General features: G+C 34.9%; 2 protein-coding genes across 4 annotated transcripts; one reads left to right on the top strand and one right to left on the bottom strand.

Moving 5' to 3' along the window:
• Positions 1–1,629: 1,629 nt before the first annotated feature.
• Positions 1,630–3,971, top strand: LOC122017617 (dof zinc finger protein DOF1.8-like). 3 transcript variants are annotated; one of them, XM_042575272.1, is made up of 3 exons: positions 1,630–2,112; positions 2,610–2,726; positions 2,946–3,971. In XM_042575272.1, exon 3 carries the CDS (start codon positions 2,976–2,978, stop codon positions 3,825–3,827), a length of 852 nt encoding a protein of 283 aa, XP_042431206.1. In that variant the 5' UTR covers positions 1,630–2,112; positions 2,610–2,726; positions 2,946–2,975; the 3' UTR covers positions 3,828–3,971. The 3 variants fall into 3 exon arrangements, with proteins under 3 accessions (XP_042431206.1, XP_042431205.1, XP_042431204.1); XM_042575271.1 differs by lacking the exon at positions 2,610–2,726 and having other exon boundaries at positions 2,933–3,971; XM_042575270.1 differs by lacking the exon at positions 2,610–2,726 and having other exon boundaries at positions 1,633–2,112.
• Positions 3,972–23,302: 19,331 nt separating this feature from the next.
• Positions 23,303–24,465, bottom strand: LOC122017717 (PRA1 family protein B3-like). The gene has a single exon (XM_042575395.1). It carries the CDS (start codon positions 24,263–24,265, stop codon positions 23,624–23,626), a length of 642 nt encoding a protein of 213 aa, XP_042431329.1. The 5' UTR covers positions 24,266–24,465; the 3' UTR covers positions 23,303–23,623.
• Positions 24,466–24,809: the final 344 nt, after the last annotated feature.

Raw genomic sequence — 24,809 nt, 5'->3', positions numbered from 1 at the left:
CAAAATCCATCCTACTCTCTTGAATATTCCTATTTCCTCTTCAAAATTGTCTCTCAAACGTCCTTACACGGGCTTGCACCTGTCACGTGGATCCCTCGGATGATCGAGTGAGAGTTTATCTTTACAAAGTCCATAAGAAATTCAAACAATTAATCAAGAATGAGAATTAAGCACGAATCATCTTTAATCGTTCAAGATCTAATTGATACAAACAAGATAATGTCATTGAAACAAGAGAATGACAAATCCATAAGAGATTACATCAATCCATCATACAAATACTCCCTTCATCCTAGAATACAAGATCTACTCCATGAATCGAGGAAGAAAACCCGAAGAAATAGAGAATACAAGCATTCCTTAAATCCCCAATCCAAGAAACCAAGAAAAGGGGGAAAGAGAAAACTTATCTACGAAGAAACTTCGTCTTCGGATCCAATCCTCGCTCCGGAGCCGGAATCGCCAAGAACTCCCCTTGAATCGCCCAGAAATCCTCCCAAGAATGGGAGGAAACCACCAAATCTTGCCTTCTCCCAAAGGGGGAGAGATCCCCTTTCAATTCATGAAGGAGGGTTTAAATAGAGGAGGGAATCGGGTGCCACGCGGCCCCGTGACACGGCCGTGTGAGATTCACACGGCCATGTCCAGTTCCTTCTCTGCCAAAACTGCACGGCCGTGTGACCCTCTGCTCTCTGGAAATGCTACACGGCAGTGTGGTGCACACTGCCACACCTGCTTGGTCTCTGGAAACCTCACACTACCGTGTAGATCCACACGGCCATGTAAGGCTTCTGCTCTGGTTGGCTTCAAATCTTGACACGGCCGTGTGAAGTTCACACGGCCATGTCATTCTCCACTTCTGTTGGTGCCAAACTCCACACGGCCCGAGCTCCATACCAGTGCAGGGCCGTGTGAGGTACACAGCCCGGTGCTTTCTCCCTTTGTTTCCTCCAATGCTTGCCCAAGGATGTAGATTCTTCACCAAATCGACTCCTGTGTACAGAAAATGCACAAAAAGCATATCTCCGAACCAAAAGAGTAAATATGCTAAAAGGAAAGCTGGAAGTATAAAAATGCATAGATCAAGCATGCTCAAAGTATGTAAATGTGCGTAAAAACATGTATAAAATAGTATATAATCTACGTACATCACCGTCCTAGACACTAAGAGAGATCAAAAAGTAGTTCATCGGCAACTTTTTGCATCATTTATTAGAACAGTGGCTCTAAAGGAGTCAAGCTTATATATCAGAAAAGTTAAGGGGGACCAAGTTGAGTTCATTAGTTGTAGTATGTACTCTACACTGCAAATTGTCAAAAGTTGTATCATAAATATCTTCCATTGCATTAAACAAACTAATTAAATCTTAACTATTTTTCTGTATTCTCCCTCTTTGAAGAAGAATGTGTGTCAATGCAGTATCTGAAGAAAGCATCATCTATTATACGATACAGAGTCTTATCCTAAATTATAAGAAGTGGTTTATATGACTCGAACCTTAATCTCGAAGTCACACAGCAATACCTTCAATCTGTTTCCTTAACAAACAAAAAAAATCACAGTGGTGGTCTTTGACCTATAAATTAAGAGAGATTCTTCAAGCACCATAAGTTTTATATGTTGTGGTGGTGTGCAGTGGAGAGACCTAACAAACAAATGGTGGTGGCAATGGCAATGGCAATGGCAATGGCATGTGGAGCTTCATCATCAGTGTGTCGGCCGTGGGCCCAACCACACTGTTGAGCGACATGCCGCTGTGGGCCCTTCTTCTTCCTCCTCCTCCTCCTTCTCCATCTCCAGTTTAATTAATTAATTAATCGGTCGAGGAGGAGCGTGGATGAGGCTGGAGTATCTTTCCCAGCGTGCAAGCCACATAACAGACAGCACCGCAGCCTTCCCCTCCTCACGTACACACCCTCATCATTCCCACACCCTCCCCCCTCTCCCTCTCTCTCTTTCTCATCTCCACCGGCTCACTTCACCTCTCACCCCTTTCCTTTCCTTTCCTTACTTGCCTCTTCCTCGTCTCTAGCTAGCTCCTCTCTCAGCAGTCAGCACCACCACCATCGCCTTCTGCATGCATGGAACTTTCTTCTGCTCACAAACTCCAGGTATGTACTTTCTTAAAACTATACTTCACTAGCTATGATCATGAGAGATCCATCTGCAGCCAGTATCGCCTAGATGTTTTCTTTTTCTTTTTCTTTGGGTTATTGAGTTTTTTGGTTTTATTGTATGGCCACCTGCTTCCTCACTGAATTTAGGGTTTTTCCTGACTGAATGAATTACAGGTCTTTTAATTATCGGACATAGATGAAGCTTCAGTCCTCCTCATCTCATGCTTGCTTTTTTTTTTTTGATTTTTTTTTTTTTTAAAAAGTTATTAATTAACCTAGATCACGCGAATCTCGATCATCACTTTGCCCTTGAGCAACGGGTGCAAGTTAGCTCGATCGATATCGCTTGATTAATTAGAAAGATATATCTCCATGCCTTGAAAGAGGCAGCTTTTCTAAAAGCTGACACATCCCCCCCTTGCATGATCCATTGTTCTTGCTCTGATTAAAGCTCCTAGCTAATAGGGCTCTTTCCGTATCGTTTACACCAGTTCTTGTCGGCAGCCTGATCATCACAGAGCCAAACACGTCACCCGTTTGTCATAGATCTCTTGCAGATCGTTTGATCACCGACCTAGCTACTGCTATAGAAACTGAATTCAGAGCAGGTAAGAACCAAATTGTGCAGGATTTAACAAGATCCAAAATTCTATGTAATTAACTCTTCTTTTTCTGATTTATGAAAATCAGTCGAAGGTAAAGTTAGAGAAAATTAATTAAGAATCCTTTTTCTTGATCTGGATTCGATCAGCTAATTATCCATTAAAGAAAATTCTATGTTCTTAATTCCTGATTGATTAATATGAATGGAAAGTCATATATTGCAGCCATTAATTGGACATCATCAGTCGCAAGGAATGGTGTTAAACCCCAAGAACCAACAACAACAACAACAACAAGCACAAGGGCAAGAAAAGAAGGCAAGGCCTCAGCCAGAGCAAGCTCTCAAGTGCCCTCGGTGCGCCTCCACCAACACCAAGTTCTGCTACTACAACAACTACAGTCTCTCGCAGCCGCGATACTTCTGCAAGAGTTGCAGGAGGTACTGGACCCAAGGGGGCTCCCTTAGGAATGTCCCCGTCGGAGGTGGCTGCCGGAAGAACAAAAAATCATCGTCGTCGTCGGCATCGGCAGCAGCATCCTCCACAAAAATCAACAAGCCATCATCTGACCTCGACAACAACAGTACTACTGCCAACCTGCTAGCCAACTCCTTCCCTCCACTCCCCTCAATTCCTCACCTCTCCGACGACCTGACCTTAGCCTTTGCTGCTGGCCTTCACAGGCAACCACATGACAATAATGGCTTTCTTCTAGGGCATAATGCAGTTAATAATATCATCCCTTCCGCAAACCCTAGCTTTCTCGACATATTGAGGAGCACTACTACTGCTGCCTCCTCTGTTAATGATCATCATAATCTGAATACTATTCCAAACGCTGAGGATTTGAGCAACCTGTACTACGGTTCAGAAGAGGGGTTCTTGTCCTTCGACGGAGATCTGCAACCAAGAAGAGTGCAAGGCGGCCATGAAGTAGGGGCATGCAGCAAGGACATGGAGGAAGGTGGGGGTGGGGATCAGACCAAGGCAGCGATGGGGGGACTAAATTCATGGCATGGACTCGTCATGAATGGAAGCTCCTTCATGGGGGCTGCAAGGATGGACATGCCCACCTCCACACTTGGAGATGCTTACACTTTCTTCTAAAAACTACTGAAAACTTAAAAGGTTCTTTTCTTTTCTTTTCTTTTTATTTCTTCTTTTCTTTTGGTCACATGGCCTTCTTGTGTTCTACTGGAGAGTCTAATCGAATTAAAAATTGAATGACAAGACTTGTTAGTATTTAAAATATCATAAGTACTTCAAACTCTGAAAGTTGTGGAGTGTAATTCTCTCTATCTCTGATTTAAAATAGATTTTATTTCAACCTGTTTTTCAAACATAATTTTGTTTAGTGCTTTTCAATCAATATATAGTTAGTTTTAATATATAGGTCTGAATTACTAGCACTCTATTAATTTCATGTTTTTTTACCATGGATGCGAATAATGAGAAAAGGGCTACCTTTGGCATGAGATCTTGATGATGGTGAAAATAATCGAGGTATGAAAGAATAACATTTAGGAGATAGATAGCCTAAATTGTGTGTGCGCGCGCGCAAGTGTGTGTCCGAGAGTGTGTGTGCACGCGTAGTAATTAGCTAACCCTAGCCATATATATAACCCCAATAACCATAACCACAAATCAGTATTTGTTAATTTCAATTTGATTTTGGATTGGTCTTTTTTTGAACCAAAGAGAATTATTTTGGGTTCAGTTTTTCCTATCAAATTGATCGATGACATAAACCGAGCCCATCCCTATAGAATAAATTTTTTTGTGAAGAACTATAAATCAATAGAGAAAAATATTATTAATTTAAATGAAATTATTATTCAAAATCACTAGAATGGAATAAGATAAGCCATCCATTCAAACTATCATGGTCCAATTAAATACTTTTAATATGTAAAATAAACTTAGAGGGTGGACCTAAATTTTCATAGATCTAATTTTGAACTCCACTCAAAATATCTAATATTAATAAATGTATCTTTGATCTTATAACGCCATAATCTTTTCTATGTAATCCCAATATGAAATTTTAATTGGAATCCCAACATACTCATGGTATAATATATAATATAAATTTTTAAAAGAACACTACCATACCATGAAGTTATATGTTCCTTGTGGTGACTACTTTTAATGTTTGACTATCATGAAGTAGTTTGAGTGCACTATTTGAGAAGTTGCTATAACTAGTGTGTTAAACACAATCCATTAAAGATGATTTTAATTAGTCTCATTGATTATTTCTGGAGGTAATCGGATTCTATAGAAGTTTTTCATCGATCATTAAGGTAAATCGAAAAGCGTATATATCAGCCAACCTAGAAACTCAACAACCTTTGGTTGCACCCTCCATTTAGAGGGAAATTTTCTACAAATACATTATAGCTGGGGATCGAACCATGAGTACCTGGATGACAACTTGGATGTCCTACTACGACACCATAGTCCTGGGGGAAACAATGATAATCCCAGTTAGCCTCATTGACTATCTCTAGGGTGACCGGCCAGGCCCCATGGAAATTTTCCACCGGTCATCAAGATAAATTTGGAAGCACACGTGGCGGCCAACCCAAAAGCCCAATATTCTTTGGTTGCGCCCTCATTTGGAGAAAAAAAATCTACAAATAAACTATAGCTGGGGATGAAACCGTACATACTGAGTAACAATCTGAATATCTTACCATGGTACTATAGTCCCATGAATAAAAAAAAAATGAGACATCGCATCTATTGTGCTTGTACCATTTGAAAAAAAAAAACATGATGATGAGTTTGCATCTTCATCTTCTTTATAAACATTAAAGATATACATTTTCTTTCTCAACATTTTAAATATTGCTCTTGTCTAAAGTATCACAAATACAGATTTAGTATATTTTTGATATATTTCTGTCAAAAACTAAAACCAAGACAAAAGCCATAAGAGAACCTATAGAACTCAAAAAGACCAAAAAAACTAGAACCTAGAAACTAAAACTCATAAACCAAAACCCAAAAACTAGAAAATGGAACTATTACTTGGGAACAAGAAATTAGAAGCGGAACTTAGAAATCAAATCTTAAAGTTGAACCCAAAAACAAGAAACTAGAAACCAAAGAACCTAGAACTCAGAAACCAGAACCCTAAAATCAGAAACTAAAGAGACCAAAATTCAAAAACCAGGAGCTAGAGAACCCAAAACTCAGAAACTAAAACCCAAAATAGAATCCAAAACCAAAACAATACCACATAGACCAAACAGATAAATAAATAGATAGATCTGAAAGATAGACCATCTAAACAAACTAGATCAGAGATAAGTAAACTGTAACAAGATTGATATGTATGTGCGATTAAAATATGAAGCCTGTAAAATTTATAGTGATCTCCTAAAGCGATCTTTTGAAAAAGAATGTGTTGGAAAAAAAAATGTGAATGGAAAGTGGTGGAGTGGATGAAGGAGATTTCATTGTGCATGGGACTTTAGTCCCACATTAGAAGTTTCAAGACTTAATGGTTGGTTTATATTGTTTCTCAAACATGTATGTTGTGAACAAATACTTTAGTAGAAGCTTTCTCTTTTGTGTTGGTGCGCAAGGGGATGTAGATCTAGGGTCTAGATTGCACTGAACCAAGTTGGCCGAGCATGACTTATGTGCGCCCAAACAAATTAACTGACAATTTTGCCACCTAAATTCTTCTTTTTGCCGTAACGCTTAAATAAGAAACACACATTAATATAATCTCCCTCTCTGTTCCTCTCTGTCGGGCATCTCTCGCTTGGTAGAATACTGGTGATAGCATTCAGGTATTTTTCAGTTCACCGCGACCACCTGTACTTGGTGGAGATTGCGGTTTAGCCGTTGTATCCTGGGAAACAGACGACCCACAAAAACCTCAAAGCACCGTGAAAGTGGGACGAACCTGTTTTAAGGAATTTGCGTTAAACGCAGACCTCAGCTCCTCAATTCCTGTGCACTCTACACGGGCACTCTATTTGGAATCCCGACTACTCAGTCGGACATTTGATCGACTCGGCTACGTGCTTCCCTACTCGGTCGACTTGCTTCCCCAACTCGGCCACTTGGCAGTTGAACTCGATCACTAGGCACTCGGGATTCTTGACAGAGGACTCACCAAAAAGGACTCGACCCTTAGTCGACAGCTTGAAATTATCAGTTCAAGTCTCTCAACAGATAAGTTTGAATTTAGTTTATAAATTCTATATTTTCCCAAAATCTCCGACAACTTCTTTTGTAATAGAATGATGCTTGTCGTCGAAAGAGCGATTACATAATAGGAAAGTCCTCACAGATCCATGAAACAAATCCCTCCCTTACTTGGACGTTCTCCTTTTCTCTCTGTATTTCTTTCTTGCGTCGCTCTTCCCACTTTAGGATAAATGACTTGGATGCTTATATAATGGGAATCCACCGGGAGTAGTATGATAATTTTCCCCAATTAAATATGGACAATCTGTGCATTATGAACAATTCCACATTTATACGTTCTCATTACCAACATAAACCATATTAGACTAGATTAACAAACTAGATAGATAAACATACTAGGCTAGACTAGGCAGATGGACTAAATCGGCTAGACAGATCAATCAGATAGACAAACAGGCAAATAAAGGAGTATCTAATTAAGTGCTCTCAAAGTACTTTATCCAAGCTTGGAATGATAAACTTCTATTCGCCAACTTTATCTAATTAAGTGTTCTCAAAGTACTTTAAGCTTGGAATGATAAACTTATATTCACCAACTTGCAGAGAAAATGTATTGAAATATGCGATAATTTTTAGTATATGTTTAGAAAGTGCTTGAAAATATAATAATATAGAGTTCTTTATTATTTTAAAAATAATCAATTTAGATTTTTGATAGATCTATGTTATTAGAAAAATAAATCACGTCATCAATGTATACAAGGGTTTAGAATTTCATATGTTATAATTAAATTTTTGAGAGAATATAATTTTTAATTTTCAACACTATGTTTGTTGGAATATCTTTATACCTTTTATTTTACTTAATAATGCACTCAATTACTTTCTCTAATAGTCTTGATGTTCATTGCTTGTTTTGCAACATAACTACTAAAATTTAAGTGGTAGGAAGAGATGTAAAATCAAGAGTACTAGTTGGATTGAGACCTAGCATATGAAAATTCTTTATGGGAAAAAGACAAATTGCATTGGTGAATATTTTTTCCACCCAAACTCCTTTGAAGATTTTTTAAAACTTCAATTGATAATTCGTGTTGATCCATGGGTTTAAGAATAACAAGAAGAATCAAATTGAAGTACTAAATTTTCTCCATAATGTAGGTAAAAAAAAGATATACCCTTTGTAGATCATAAATATTAATTGTTCAATCTTAATTGTTCAACATGGCTCATCCCTCAAGCATAGCAAAGGTAGCATTAGCATTCTTAGTGGTCTTTTTTAAAGACCATTACTACTACTAGAATGAGACAAAGGGAGAGGAAAAGTGGTCGGTACCAAGACTCCAAGGACAAGAGGGTTCGACCACTTTAGAGGAGGAGAGAGTAGAATCAAATCATAAGCATGCTTTCTTAGTCCCTTTGCTAATAAAAAAAAACTTTTTCAAATTATTAGCCTATTTAATTTGGAGATGTCCTTCTATTTATGAAGGTTTCTCTATGAAATTAATTTCCTAAATATAATTAAGATTTTTGTAAGTTGAATAGAGTATTTAATTTATAATGAAAATCCAATAAAAATTTAACCAAATTTAATTAAGTCCTCTAAAATTGATTGAAATAACTTAGCTCACCTATTAGTTTATTTCAATTAAGACCTTTTAATTTAATTGAACTAGCTAGAAATTCAATTAATCTAAATAACAAAATTAAATTGAAATAAGTTAAAGGTTAATTTATTCAATTAAATTAGAAAGAGATTGATTTTAAAATTAAAGTTAATTTATGTAATTAAAATTTAGGGATAAAAATTAATTCAAATTTAATTAAATTTTAATTTAAAATTTAAAGGCCCAAATTAATTTGGATGATTTCCCAAACCACATTTTGTATTTTACCTAAAAAAGTGTACCCATTTTGGAATGGACCAAATTACGTATTCCTTTCCATTTTCTTTCTTATAATACTGCTCTTTCCTTTGACTGTTCATTATAAAAAAAACTCCAGACCATTTTATTTTTTATTTTTAAAAAAACCTAATTTCTTCGTTCATCTCGGTTGAAGAGTTCACTTTTGGGGTAGGTTGATGGCTTACTCTCTCGTGTGTCAAGCTTTGTCGCTTTGTCTTGGAATTTGTGATTGTCATGTGAGGTAGGGTTATCGTTGTCAAGGCTGCCACCATGACCAAGAAGCTCCTTCGTAGCACTAGAAAGGACGTGTACATCGTTGGCATCATCTTTTTCATCCTCTTAGTTCCCCTTATCCTCGAGATGGACCGTGAGTAGCAATTGAATGAGTTGGAGATACAATCAACCCTCCTCGATGCCCCCACCACCTGGCACCCCTCTACAACATCATTGCGTCATCTAAGTGAGAAAAGGAATGAGATGGTTTGGTTTAATCCTATGCTTAGATAGGTGATAGTAGTAATTCCTGTTTAAGGTAGTAGCATTAAATTTAATGAACCTTTTGTTGTCAAGTTGATCAGATATTTTAGTATTAGAATTCTTTCTAACTAATTTTTTTAACATATGTAAAAGTCTCATTAACAATATATTAATTATTTAGCTCTAATTTGTTTATCCTTATATTTAATTGATACTATTCAAATGTTCTGAAAAATTACAGGTCATTGAATAAATGATGTTATGAAACATCATAATCTTATACTAGATTTGAACAATAATGCTAAAATATTATTATTTTTCCTTATAATTATAATACATTAATCCTGCTCTAGAATATTTTTAATTATTATTTGCACAATTTTATCTCTTCTAGCAAAAAAAACTAAAGAAAATAAAAGGATTTGAAGTAAGATACATACTAAGGAGGACCACTTGAACTATCTTACGAGAGAATCATCTAGGATATACTTAAAAAGAATGGAGAACTTAATTTTTTTTATTGGATGATATGAAAAACTTTACTCTTTCTAGCCAACATAGTCACAAGCTTGACTGATTTGCTGTGGATGTTGAAGAGAAACATTCACAATATTTTATTATTGTTGTTATTGTCTATATAATTGTTTTGTTGTATACTGTTAATTGTCGGTTTGTCTAAATTATTATGCTATTCTAGTATATTATTGTTATAAAACTCAATAAAACTATTGTTGTTATTGTAATTTTCTGGTATTACAGTTGTAATTTAATGCTTTTTATAGTATGACAATTGTTTTTTGTTAGATTATTATAGTTGTTGAAATATTATAGTTTGTATGTTGTAAATTGATATATGGTATGTTATAAAATGATCATATACTTGTATTTGGAAATATTATATTTTTATATGTTAGTAATGAATTATTGATGAGATTTTATGAGACGACTTGTTAATATTACTACAAGTGAGTATGATCATCATGACCATAATAATAAACTTTTGATATCATTTCTCATGCTTGAATCGAATTGAAAAAAATCACTGCTCTCAATATAATATATCACATTATTGTTTGAGAGCATGAGTATATTCAGGAGCATTAGATGAGTACCTAGGTCTTCGTTTGACATAATTAAGAGTTATTTAGATCCATCAGCCACTTTTGGATGAAATTGACTAATGGGCCTTTTTGATATTGATGTGGTAATGATGAAGGGCTCCACCCTGGTGCCATGGTGGAGGTCAAAAGAGGTCAAAGTCAAGACAGTCAATAGGTGGACGATATCGGCCGGTCGGGATAATCATGCTCCGATCAGGGAGTAAGCTCCGACCCCTCGTCTTCGACACAGAAAGCATTCCAACAACCGACACTCAAGGGAGAACGGCGCGCAGAAGCTGAGTCGAGCGGATCCTCTGCTCGGCCTAGCAGCAGACTCAACATCAGCCGAGCACGTGAACAGTGGTCTTCCGACCGAGCGGCTATCCTGCTCGGTCCGACAATAGAGCAGACGGGCAGTGGACTTCCGACCGAGCGGCTATCGCGCTCGGCCTGACAATAGAACAGGTGGACATTGGACTTCCGGTCGAGCGGCCATCCCGCTCGACCCAACAATAGGACAGGCGGACAGTGGACTTCCGACTGAGCGGCCATCCCGCTCAACCCGACAACAAACAACACGTGGACAGTGGAATTCTCGGTCGAGCGGTTATTCCGCTCGGCCAAGCAACAAGCACAGCAGGATATCTTTTGACATTCTTTTGGGACCTAGTGCCATCGACAGATGGCATGGTCAGACAGAGGATAGTACGACAAAAACTTTCACTGTCACTTCAGAGATACGATCCACCCATTAAGGTACTGTGTTAGGGACACTTTATTGACACATCTTTTTAGGGAAAGTTTTGAGATATGTGCCCGCCTAGGGAAGCATGCACGCGCGCTATAGGAGCTCTATATAAAGGGGGGTCCAAGCATTAGCGAAGGTATGCGTTACATGCGATATTACTGTTGCACTACAGTTCTTGTTGCTCCACTTACTACTTCTTCTTCTTCTTCTTTTTCACCGGAGACTGACTTGAGCGTCAGAGGGTCATCACCGGGGACCCTTTCCTTGGCCCGACACTGACGCTGCTTGTGTTGTAGGTCGGAGCGGAGTCCACCGGAGGTCAACAGGAGCACCACATTTTCAGCATCCATCTCATCGACTTTTGGACAGGATCAGATATATTTAGAAAAATAAAAAAACAAGGAACTGATTTGTGATGTCGATCAGTGAGTATGATCATTATGACACTTATAATGCACTTTTGACATCATTTATCATACTTGAATATAGTTGGAAAAAAAATCGCTGCTATAAATATAGTGTATCATTATTGTGTTTGATAGCATGAGTGTAATAGGGAGAATGAGTTGAGCACATAAAATTTTATTTGAAGTGAATTAGATATCTCTTGGTCCATCAACCACCTTTAGGATGAAACTGATTGACAGTTGTTAGTCTGCAAAAGATTATTGCTAGTCTTCAGAAGATTAGCAACACATTATTGCTGGTCTTCTGAAGATCAGAATACATTGTAATAATTACGAAATCGATAGCTGCTACAACTAAAGTTAAAACTTTAAGAAGTCATAACTTTTGATTTGGGTTAAATTACGAGACATACAATATATTAAATTGAATCTCATTCAAAGATCTTTGATATATTGTACGTCCCATGGTTTAATTTGAATAAAAAATTATGATATTTCAAAATTTATACAACATTCACATTGTAACAACTATAAAATCATAGTTATTACAACTATAAGTTTAGCTTTAAGAGATCGTAACTTTTGATTCAGATTCAATTATGAGACATATGATATATCAAATTAAAGATCTTACCACGAGACACATAATATATCAAATCGAAGTTTGTTTTGAGATCTTCAGTTTGATATATTATATGTCTCATAGTTCAATACGAATAAAAAGTTATGACCTTTTAAAATTATAACTTGTAGTTATAGAATTATGATTTCATAGCTATTGCAATGTGTTATTAGTTTTCAGAAGATTAGCAACTAGACCTGTCCTGGGCCTGAATCAAACGTAGCTCGGCCTATGACAAGGTCAACGGGCCAATTACTTGTTGAACCAATTACTAGGCCTGAATCGTAATCGACCCAGCTACTAACCAGGCTAGTTATGGTTCATAAGCCCAATTAACCGTGGACCGGTTTAAACCAGCGGTTCAACTGGTTTTTTTTATCATAAGGAATATTTTTTAATAAGTTAAAAAGAACGTTATTAATGTCGAATGAGGACTTCTCATAAAACATCAAGGATCCTAACCAATTAGGCTACATTATTTAACATTCACATGTATTAGTTAATTAATTTATAATTATTATTTTCTTTTATAAAAATATAGTAAATATATTTTTTTAATGGTTGGGATTATTTGATATTTTTTTTATTTTGTATCCATTATTTTGAAATTTTTATAAATAAGGAGTTCATTTCGTTATTTTCACACATCTTCATTAATAATCAAAAGAAATCTTACTAATAACTCATTAACAATATCACTTTATAAGATAAAAGGATAAAAAAGGTAAGATAACTATGTAAACTTTTATTCTCTTAGGATAAATAGACTGTTGATACATTTTGCACTAACAGTGTAATTCAGATTTTGATGAATGACAAATAAATTAAGTTAGGTAAAATTGTGATCTAACCACTTTACCAAGTGTGCAGGAGTTAACCAGATAGGTCGACAGACCGACCAGATATCTAGTGAGAAATCCAGATAGGTCGACGGACCGACTGGACATCTGGTGAGAAGTCCAAATAGCTCGACGGGCCGATCGGATATCTAGTGAGAAGTCCAGATACGTCGATGGGCTGACCGAATATCTGGCGAGAAGTCTAGATAGGTCGACGGACTGACTGGTATCTGGCAGGAAGTCTAGATAGGTCGACGGGCTGACCGGATATCTGGCAAACTGATAAGTAAAGGTAAGTCACTGGAGGAGAGTGACTAAATGAGGGCGTGTCTCAGTTTAGGTCTATTTCGGATCCATAATCTGAGACCTTGACTAATTCCGGGTCTTGGGTGGACAGGAACTAATTACTACTGCTTATTATTGTGTTAATACTTATCTTGCATGTCATTATTTGGTTTATTGGATTAACGTTGCTTTGCAGGACAAATGAGCAAATTTACCTTCGAATGAATAGTATCTGAAGGCGCATTCAAGCAGATGAAGGTGCCTTCGTATTGTTCATGGAAGGCACCTTCCATGGAAGGCACCTTCCAAAGGATGAAGCTTGGCGATCGAAGAAGATAAGGAACAATGTTTGCGGGATAAACTTTATCCCATTGGAGGCGCCTTCAATGCCTATAGAAGACGCCTTCCATGGTCTTTATAAGTTTGCTCTCTCAAAGATTCAACAAGAACTCACGTACAAGCTTCTACGCATCCGATTGAGGTTCTGACTACTCCAGCTTACTACCATGACTCTACTACGACGTTGTTGCACCCGACTACTGCCGAGGAATCGACCGACACCGAGCCTAAGATGACAATATTAGAAGGTGTTGGGTAACGAGCTGTAATTTGTGTGTTTAACTATTTGAAATAGGATAAGTGCAGGGTGTTGCACTTGTGCTATCTTTTTATGTACTTAATTCTCTTTTCTGGAGGTATTGGAAAAGGTATTTTTATGGATTACCCATCAATAGGTCCGCAGGGCATAGGTCTTGAAGTAGGAGTCGACAAAGGTTCCGAACCAAGTAAAACTGAACACGTATTCTTTTACTTGCTTTTCTATTTTGGTCTTTTTTCGTAGTTTTCTGCTGTGCGTACTCGTATTGTTACAAATGAGAAATTAAGTTTTTTAAAATCATGTTATTCACCTCCCCCTCTCATGTGCGACTCGATCCAACATAGACAACTTAAATAAGTGTAATTTTTTTTTTATGAATTTATGATTTTTTTAATATAATAATCTTAAATTGTGACGAATCGTGCATGAACTGTAACCATGCGGTTTGGAACTGTGAATTGTAGCCATCTTAGACAATTACGATTAAGGGTCGATCCCCAAATAATCATCAAACCGGCGGTTCTGAATCATCGAACCGTCGGTTCCAAACCGTGGTCGGGTCTACCAGCAACAATGAGTTGCTGATATTCTGAAGACTAACAATATTATGTTGTTGTTGGTCTTCATAACTTTTGATTCTGGTTGAATCATGAAACTCATAATATATCAAATCGAAGATCGTTCAAATATCTTCGATTTGATATATTATGCATCCCGTGACTTAACTCGAGTAAAAAATTATGATCTCTTTAGAAAATCATATAATATTTCAATAATTATATTGTAAAAAATATCAAGTTACAATTTCCATGCATGAAAATTACAATAACGTAATATACTAAAAGAACACAATAATTTGGACAAAATAACAATTAACAGTATACAACAAATAATTACGTAGACAACATCAATAATAAAAAACTATTGTGAATGTTTCTCTTTAACATCTACGACAAATCGTTCAAGTTTGTGATTATATTGGCTAGGAAGAGCAAAATTCTTCATATCATCCAACAAAAAAAATATCAAATTCTCTAGTCTTTTCAAGTATCTTAAATGATTTTCTATAGTAAGATAGCTCAAGTGGTCCTCTTTGATATGCCTCCTACTTTAGATCCTTTTATTATCCTTGGTCTTTTGTAAGAAGAGATAAATATTCAACAAATAACAATTAAAGAGGTTCATGTTAATTTAGAAGAAAAAACAATAAAGTAAGATTAATGTATTATAATTATAAGAAAAATAATCTCTTAGTATTATTATTCAAATCAACTATAAGATTATGATGTTTCATAACATAATTTATTTCTCCACATTATTTTCAAAAGGTAGAACATTTGAATAACAATAATAAAATATAAAAATAAAAAATCTAGAGCTGAACAATTGAAATATTGATAATGAGATTTTTACATATATTAAGAAAATCAGTACAGTCTAAGTACTTAATTAAAAGACTAAATTTTTGATACTAAAGTATCTGATCAAAGTGACAATAATAAATCTAGCAAACCAATGGTTAATGAAAAAGTTTAGGCCAACTTAAAACTATACTCTTGTAACAAATTAGTTAGGAGACCATGTATAATTTTCAATCAACGTTAATAGAATCATAAATAAATAATGAAAGTTATCTATAATAAATCCAAGATTTACAAAATCGATAGTTGCTATAACCACAAGTTATAACTTTGAGAAGCCATAACTTTTTATTCAAGTTAAACTATGAGACATATAATTCACACATATTATTAATGAAAGCATATGGTATATATAAATATCATTACAAGTGAAAATAAGAAAAATACATAAATTAGAAAAATAATAAGTATTTCCTAATAATAATTATTCTCTAATAACTAGGAAATAAATAACTATTTTCTAATAATAATTATTCCCTAATAACTAGGAAATAAATAACTATTTACTTATAATAATTATTTCCTAATACGTCCTCTCAAGATGGTGTCCCAGAAATGACACCAATCTTGTTACAAATAGCAAACAGCCGAGGTCGAGAAAGCGATTTGGTAAGTGCATCAGCCAACTGATTCTCAACAGAAATATGAGTAACTCGCAGTTCGAATGCCCAAATTATTAGTGAAAAGCACAGCAAGCGTGATAACCGAAAGAAGCAGATCTGTCAAAAATGACTTAATCCATTGGATCTCAGATGCCGCAGAGGCAACGACGCGATATTCAGCCTTAGTCAAAGAGCACGCAATCGTGCGTTGTTTAGAAGATGAATCAGGAGTATTTGTGAGAGATAGCCGACGAGTGATGTCGTCAGTGGCAACCATTGTAGAAGGCGGTCGATGGGTATTCTTTTAGAGCAAAATCCACCAGTGCGATCAACGAAACGACGATTTGTTGAACTTTGCCTTTGATGAAAGAAGACAACAACTAGAAGAAGAAGAGGTGTTGTTGTTTGAAGGATGGAATCTGACTTGTCATCAGAATAAGAGCAGAGAGAGAAGGCCGCATTTTGGTGGCTGCATATGCTGGAGCAGATATAGAAAATCTGCTATTGAAAAAAAAAAACTTGCTATTTGGCCTATCAAAAGATGGCTAAAACAATATTCATGAAGGAAAGACCGCTATAATACGTTGCTGCTTAGAAAAACAAAAAAACAAAGGAGAGGAGGAAGAGAAGGATGAAATTTGACGTCTTTAAACTTAAAAAAAAAGATAATAATATTGCTCTTGCTATAAAAAAAATAAGAAGAGAAAGAGAAAAAAAAGGAGGAATTGAACCTCGCTATTAATGGACCTTTTGAAAGAAGAAAACAAAATTATTATATAGTGAAAAAGAGGAAGTCAGAAAAGTGAAAAAAAAATTTAGGACAAAAAAATATAAGTAAGGAAAATAGGGGAGAAAGAAAATTCTAAGAAAGCTAAAGAAATCACAGAAACGGTCGGACAGAAAGCCCGAGATAAGGCGACACCAATGTAGGAGGTGTCACAGGATGGACTTGAACCCGTGAAGGAGAAAGCGAAGGAATCGGTGGAGTCGCTAAATTTGTAGGGAAAGGGGGGTTGGTGATATAATGACGTTGGCGGCTGAGGGACAGCAAGAATTTTTTTTTTATGGCGATAAGGTCGATGGTGGGTTGTCTTTGGACAACGACGCCTCCTCTAGCCGCGGCAATAGGTGAACAGTAGAAAAGACGCGACAACGGTGAATCCCGTTGGCATCAATGGCAAAGAAAGGAGAAGAAAGCTAAAGTTTTTTTTGAACCAAGAGAAAAGGAAACGCGGAAAAGAGGAGAAAAAGAAAGAAAAAAATTACTGTTAAGCTTATCACTCTGATACCATATTGACGATAGAATTCACACATATTATTAATGATAACATGTGGTATATATAAATACCATTACAAGTAAAAATAGGAAAATACATAAATTAGGAAAACAATAAGTATTTCCTAATAATAATTATTCTCTAATAACTAGGAAACAAATAACTATTTTCTAATAATAATAATTCCCTAATAACTAGGAAATAAATAACTATTTACTTATAATAATGATTTCCTAATACATACAATATATCAAATTGAATCTCGTTCAAAGATCTTTAATATATTGTGTGCCCCATGGTAGAATTTGAATCAAAACTTATGATCTCTCAAAATTTACACAATATTCGCATTGTAGCAACTATGAAACCCTAGCTACTACAACTACAAGTTCAACTTTAAAAGATCATAATTTTTTATTCAGGTTGAACCACGAGACATATAATATATCAAATCAAAGTTTGTTCTGAGATCTTCAATTTGATATATTATACGTCTCATAGTTTAATATGAATAAAAAGTTATGACCACTTAAAATTATAACTTATAGTTGTAGCAGCTACGATTTCATAACGACTACAACGTTTTAATGGTCTTCAAAAGATCAACAACAACGTGTTGTTAGTCTTCATAAAATTAGCAACAAAGACCAACAACAATAAGTTGCTAATATTTTGAAAACCAACAACATGTTGACATTCTTCTTAACTTTTGATTCTGGTTGTACCTCGAAACACATAATATATTAAATCGAACCCGTTTAGATATCTTCAATTTGATATATTATGCATCCCGTGACTCAACCCGAGTCAAAAGTTATGATCTCTTCAGAAGATCATACAATATTTCAATAATTATATTGTAAAAATATCAAATTACAATTGTCATACCTGAAAATTACAATAATAGGAATAACAATTTTATTGAGTTTTACACCAATAATAATACACTAGAAGAACACAATAATTTGAACAAAAGAACAATTAACAGTATACAACAAACAATTATGTAGACAACACCAATAATAAAAAAAATATTATGAGTGTTTCTCTTTAACATCTACAACAAACAGGTCAAGTTTACAATTATATTAGCCAGGAAGAGCAAAATTTTCCATATCATTCAACAAAAAAAAATTTAAATTCTCTAATCTTATCATGTATCTAGATGATTTTCTATAGTAAGATAGCTCAAGTGGTCCTCCTTGATATGCCTCCTATTTAAGATCCTTTTAATATCCTTAGTTTTTGCAAGAAGAAATAAATATTCTACAAATTACAATTAAAGAGGTTCCTATTAATTTAGAAGAAACACGAATATCAAATCTACTATTAGATTATGATGTTTCATAACATAATTCCATGATCATGTCATCCTCCACATTGTTTTCAAAATGTAGAACATTTGAATAACAACAATAAAATATAAGGATAAAAAAATTAAAGTTGAACAATCGATATATTGATAATGAGATTTTTACATATATTAACAAAATTAGTCCAGTCCAAGTAATTACACTATGTGAAAATTAGTAATAAACTTCGAAAAATATCGAAGTATTTTCAACTAATTAAATTTAATGCAACTACTTTAAACAAGAATTACTATTATCACCTATCTAAGCAAGAGATTAGATCATAACCATTTCATTCCATTTCTCACTTAGATGACGCGACGGTGTTGTAGAGGAGAGTTGGGATGGTGGGGGTGTCGAGGAGGGTCAACTACTGCATCTTCAACTCGTTTAGTTGATGTTCACAGTCATATAAGAGAAATTACGAGGATAAGATAGATGGTGCCAACAATCCACACATCCTTTCCGGTGCTATGAAGGAGCTTCTTGATCACGAAGGTAGCCTTAGTGGCGGTGACCCTACCTCATGTGATAATCACAAATTTTGAGACGAAGCTCGACATGTGGGAGAGTAAGTCATCAATCTACCCCAGAAGACAACTCTTCAATGGATACAAAGAAGGACATTAGGTTTTTTTAAGAAAAAAATAAAGTGGTGAAGATTTTTTTTCTTTGAATGAACAATAAAAGGAAAATGAGGTATTATAGGAAAGAAAATGAGAAGGGATAATTTGATCAATTTTAACATGTATACACTTTTTTGGATAATATACAAAATCAGGTGGTTTGGGAAATCGCCGAATTAATTTTGTAGAAATTTATCTTATAAGAAATGTAAAATTATAAATTAAGATCAATCAATTTCTTATAAATTATTTAGTGAGATAAATTAAGAAATTAATTCTTTATTTGTCTAGTCTAATCAATAAATAATTCTTTATTTATAAACTCAATAAATAAGTATTCACCATCGCATTCCAATTGAGATATCTTAATATTTTGCCCATTTATTTTAGGTCAATCTAAATTCTTTGAATTTTTCAAAACTTTTGATATGTGTTTTATAGTATACAAATAGCTATAAAAAGATTGATCATTTGTAGAGGCTATGGGTTGATCGTCATGCACACTTCCTAATTTATTCTGATGATCGATGAAAAACTTCCGAGGGATCAGACGGGTCATCGAAAAAATAGTCAATGAGACTAATTAAATTTATCATTTTTTTTATAAAATGAAACCCCCCGCATTCATTATATGGTAGCTCAAAAGATTTGTAGTCTATTCTCCCCTTCTTGTAAAAGGAGACTTAACGGTCTTGTCAAGGTGGTAAAGGTGACTACGCTCGCCCCTAGTATTCCTGCTAATCCGTTCTAGGTTTAATATGGAGGAGATAAATCACAGATAGCTACTAACCCTTGGAATAATAACTGACACCTTAATGACCTTGTCAAGTAAAGAAGACTTGTGGATACATATTATACATAATCAAATGTTCTTAGATATTAGGAAATTGAAAAGTGACTCTTCCCTATTCTATCAAATTGATCATGCAACAGATAATTTTTTTTAGTTTGCATCAATCATCTCACTGATACTCATTAATTATGAGACGACATGTCTAATTCCACGGAAATTTTTCACCAATCACTAGAATACCTCAAGAAAGACTCAAATCGAACAATCTATCAACCCAACATTCTTCAATCAATTATTCATTAAAAAATTTATTTATTAATTTATTAAAATTGAAACTCAATCATTAAATATTTAAAAATTTAATAAAACATCACGACACTCTACTATTAGAGCCGCTCAAATTGATACCTAGCGCTCCTATTATATTAGGGTCCATCAAATTATATATATATATATATATATATATATATATATATATATATATATATATATATATATATATAGAGTTTTGTTACTGTGCGCGTCGCGCACAGTAACAGCGCTTTTTTTTGTTTTTTTTGAATTTTAAAAATTCAATATTTCTTTATTTAAAATTTAATATATAGATATATCCCCTAAACACATTACAATATTCAATAAATACTTAAATTAATTTTATTTTAATTTTTTTTTTAAACCAAACACTATAACCTAATTAGAAAGCCTAAACCCTATAGTTAAAATCTAAAAAAAAAAATAGTTTTAACACTATACCCAAAGCCTGAACCCTATAAATAAAATCGTAAAGAAATTTTTTAATTATTTTTTAATTTAAAAATTAAAAAAAATAAAAAAAAAAATTTTTTCGCGCACTGTGCCGTCGCGCGCAGTATCAAATCTGTATATATATATATATATATATATATATATATATATATATATATATATAATTTTATTTTTATCGATAATTTTAATTTTTTAAAAGTCAAATTATATTTAGTCAATAATTTTAAATTTTTTATAGATTAAAGTTGAATTTGATCATTTTTATTTTTTACATGTATTAAATTTGATTGATAATTTTAATTTTTAAATTTTAAAGTTAAATTTAGTTGGCAATTTTTTTATTAAAATTTGACACATAATTTTTAATTTTTACCGATAAAAATTTGATTTAATAATAAAAATTAACCTTGGTTAATAAATTTAAAATACTTTTGTTATACTTAATTGATATTTTTTTATAAAAATACTTTGAAAAATTAAAAATATATTTAATATTGCACTATTATTTCTCTCTAAATTTTATTTTTCTTTCTTTCTTCTCCTTTATTATCATTTTTATAACATTATTATTATTGTCTTCTATGAGTTATTATGTAATAATTTACCATAATGTTTACTAACTAAATATTTTTGACTAAATAAATTTAAATTATAATTTATCAAAATTAACATTATTGATAAAAAGACTTTATATGCTACTTGAACCTATTACATTTAGGCCATGCAATAATAATTTTTACTGTTACATCAAGACTTTCTTTATCAAAATTAAAATTGATTAATATTTTTTTTAAAAAAAATAATAATTAAAATATATATTAATAATATTACAATAATTTATTACCCTCAAATTAGTTAACATAAAATATTTTTATTTTTAAAATTTTACTAATAAAAAAAGTGAGGTTTAAAGTTATTCCTATACCTAGGGCCTCAGACGGCCCGGTGTACTATTAGGATTGCGATAAAATAAAAAGTTAAATGAATGTAATCTCCTCAAAATTGATTGCTTTCGAGCAGGGATCGTGAGTGGCAAATGGTTTCTTTAGCTTGTGATTGTGATAGTTTGCAAATCAAAGTCTAAATCTAGAGAATATAAAGCATTAATTATTTCATCATTGTTATAGCAAGCAATAGAAATGATTGACGATGAAGGGAAGAAAAATCCATTTCACCGGATTCTAGCGGACGAAAAAAATGCTCAAAAAATATTGCAAATCAGATTTATTAATGCGTCCATCCATTATTTTATAATAGATAAACAAGAGAAAAGGATATGTAAATCCATCAACCCATTATTTTATAATAAGTAAATAGAGGAAAGGAGATTGCTAGTGATATGGATAGTCTATTAGACTAGGCTGAATAAGAATCCAAATAACTTGACTAGGCCTATAAGGAGTTATCGTGTCAAACCGTCTGAGCTTAGTGCGTCAGACTAAGTGAGGTAATAAAAAATAGACCATATTGAGCAGGCATCTAAACAAACCTAATGCAAGGTGATTGGAGCTGATTTGAAAATAGCTGTGGCAGGCAGTTGGTCTGATCATATGGTTTTAGATCTTCCATTTGCCTGATCAGAAGGGGAAAAAATTGACATTCACAGAGAAATTGCAAACCAATATTCTTTTGCAAATTTCACTCTCTGCCAGATCATTCAAAGTGGTTTAGAGCTCTCACAATTATCTTTGAAAGAAAAAAGAACTAATAAAGTTTGTATCCTCATACTCTAGCAATGATCTACAACTGATAATATCTACAATGCAACTTCAGTGAAAATCTTAATCCAATTACTGTCCTTTCTGCAGCCTATTAGTTATGTATAGAAAATGGAAATGGTTCGGTTGACAAACATCAGGCGAAGACTGAACTAGAGAAGTTCAGTAGCAATTACATTATTGAAAATATTGACTCATGCTAATGGTGCCTGAGCAAGAACCCACACCGATACGATAGGAGTGTTGGGTGTGGCATGCATTTTGTGCCCGAATGCATTGTTAGGATGATGAACCAGAGTAGCCAGCTGGAAGTAGCTTTTTAACCCAATACAAGTAAGTCAGGATATGCTCTCAAGGGGTCAAGTAATCATCTTAGGTTGGAACTATCACATACTAAACTTGCCTTCAAGTAACCATCTAAGATTGGGACTGTTACATACTAAACTTGCCTTATGAGTTGCAACCTCTAACAGATTACTACAATGACAACCATCAATCGCAGTCATCTCTTTTCTATAACTAAATCCATAATACATTTCCAATTAAAAGAGTGTAACTTCATTGAAGTCTTGAAGGCACAGCAAGTACTCTTCTTATCTCTCAGAGGCATGAACAAGAAATCTAATTTAGACACAAATGAGCTCTCAAAAATTTCAAAAAGCAACAGAATATTGACAACAATCAGTTACTTCTAACATAAACTTCTAAGTTCTTGTACTAAGCCCAAGATCTGCTGCTAAATCTAAGTTATGGAATAAAATGGTTTATTGCAGAAGTTCTAAAGCAAAGTCTAATGAAATTAACAGCGTGCCCCAATAGGAACTCCAACATCTTATACAAAATGTATCAGAGAAATAAATCAAGTATTACAGAAAATATAAAAGCAAAGCCTGTAATGAAATTAACTTGCATGAATCATCATACAGATTCTATAACACTATGACTGAAACAGGCAATGTTCAATTCATATGACAAAAATAGATTGATAGCAGAAAGTACAATAAAATCCAGATCTACAGCTTAGGGAAATCACGTACATTTTTTTAAAAAAAAAATCTTTAAAAGAAAAAGATTTACCGTCAACAATTCAGAATCTACCTAAAATAATGATCTGTTCAACTTTGAATGATAACAAACATAAGGAGGATGAGCACGATCTAATCGCCATGGCGTGAACCAGAAAACATCAGATCTGTGCATCAGACACGTCCAGGAGCGGCTGCAGAGCCGGCGGCGGAGGTGGCTCCGCCGAGGAAGGACAAGAGACCGGAGGCGCTGCCAGTCTCCTGCTCATCAAGGAACAGATCCTCCGGGACGCGAAACGCTCCGTGGGCGGCGACTATGCCGGCGCCAACCACGAGGGCAGAGACGATGATCGATCCGACAGAGGTGAGGAAGACGACGAGGACGGACAGCAGGACAAGACCACCGAGGGTCTCCCGGTGGGAGAAAGTACGGCCAAAGAGGACTAAGGGCTGATCGGAGGGGCGAAAAAGGTAAAGGAGGCACCAAGTGGCGAGAAGCGCGAGAAGGATGAGGAGAGAGAAGGGATTGGTGACGAGGGACACGGCGAGAACGAGGGCGACAACGGCGGCATAGTTGACGCGGAAGTAGGCGAGGTTCTTGCGGAGGCGGGAGGTGGCTTCAGAGATGGATTCTGGGCGGGAGAAGGCTGAGCGATCGGCGATCTCAGACCATGGGCGGCGATCAGAGAGGGAGCGGCGGACGGAGTCGTTAAGGTGCGAGAGAAATAGACGGAAGGCGGGGGTGGAGACGGGGGCGGCGGGAACGGATCCGGCGGAGGCGGGGTTGGAGAGCTGGGAGGGGGCGGAAGACATCATCGGATCGGATCAGAGGAAGAGAAAGAAGGAGGTAGTGTTGGTGGATCGGGAGATGTAGAAAGGAAGGAGGCGCCGGCGTTATTTTGGGTATAAAATCGGAGGAGGAGAGGAAGAGGCGGATTTGCTCGCACAATTTACACGGAGAAACGAGGCGTTTTAGTGATAAAAGATCCTTAGGGATTTTTTTTTGAAAGGAATCCTTTATCATGATTTTCTTTAAATGATTATTAATCCATGTATCCGCGTTGTACGGCGTGGACCGTGGACGACTTCCTCATTCGCCCATCTAATAATTCTAGAAGTAGAAGCGGCCCAACGGTCCAGTTACCCAGCTATTCTAGTATTTTAAATTAGGTTGGTGCGTTCCTTGACAGCCCTAAGATTCGAGTCCATGAGTAATTTGTTGGGCAATTTGTAGCATTCTTATACACAATAGCAGGGTCAAAATTATTATCTGTTACTAACCGGGCGACGCTAAGGACCCCAATAATAAGTTATTATAATGGACTTTTATTTATAAAAAATTAATTTAATTTTTTATATT

Source organism: Zingiber officinale, chromosome 8B (assembly GCF_018446385.1).
Source record: "Zingiber officinale cultivar Zhangliang chromosome 8B, Zo_v1.1, whole genome shotgun sequence".
NCBI lineage: Eukaryota > Viridiplantae > Streptophyta > Magnoliopsida > Zingiberales > Zingiberaceae > Zingiber > Zingiber officinale.
The sequence above is the reverse complement of the archived record's forward strand: the minus strand, read 5'-3'. Positions and strand labels throughout refer to the sequence as shown.

Bases quoted from the DNA above. Each gene is read 5' to 3' on its own strand.
- LOC122017617 (XM_042575270.1), top strand. From the start codon at position 2,083: ATGGAACTTTCTTCTGCTCACAAACTCCAG. The intron at 2,113-2,945 runs GTATGTACTTTC...CATATATTGCAG, and splicing joins CTTCTGCTCACAAACTCCAG to CCATTAATTGGACATCATCA.
- LOC122017717 (XM_042575395.1), bottom strand. From the start codon at position 24,265: ATGATGTCTTCCGCCCCCTCCCAGCTCTCCAACCCCGCCTCCGCCGGA.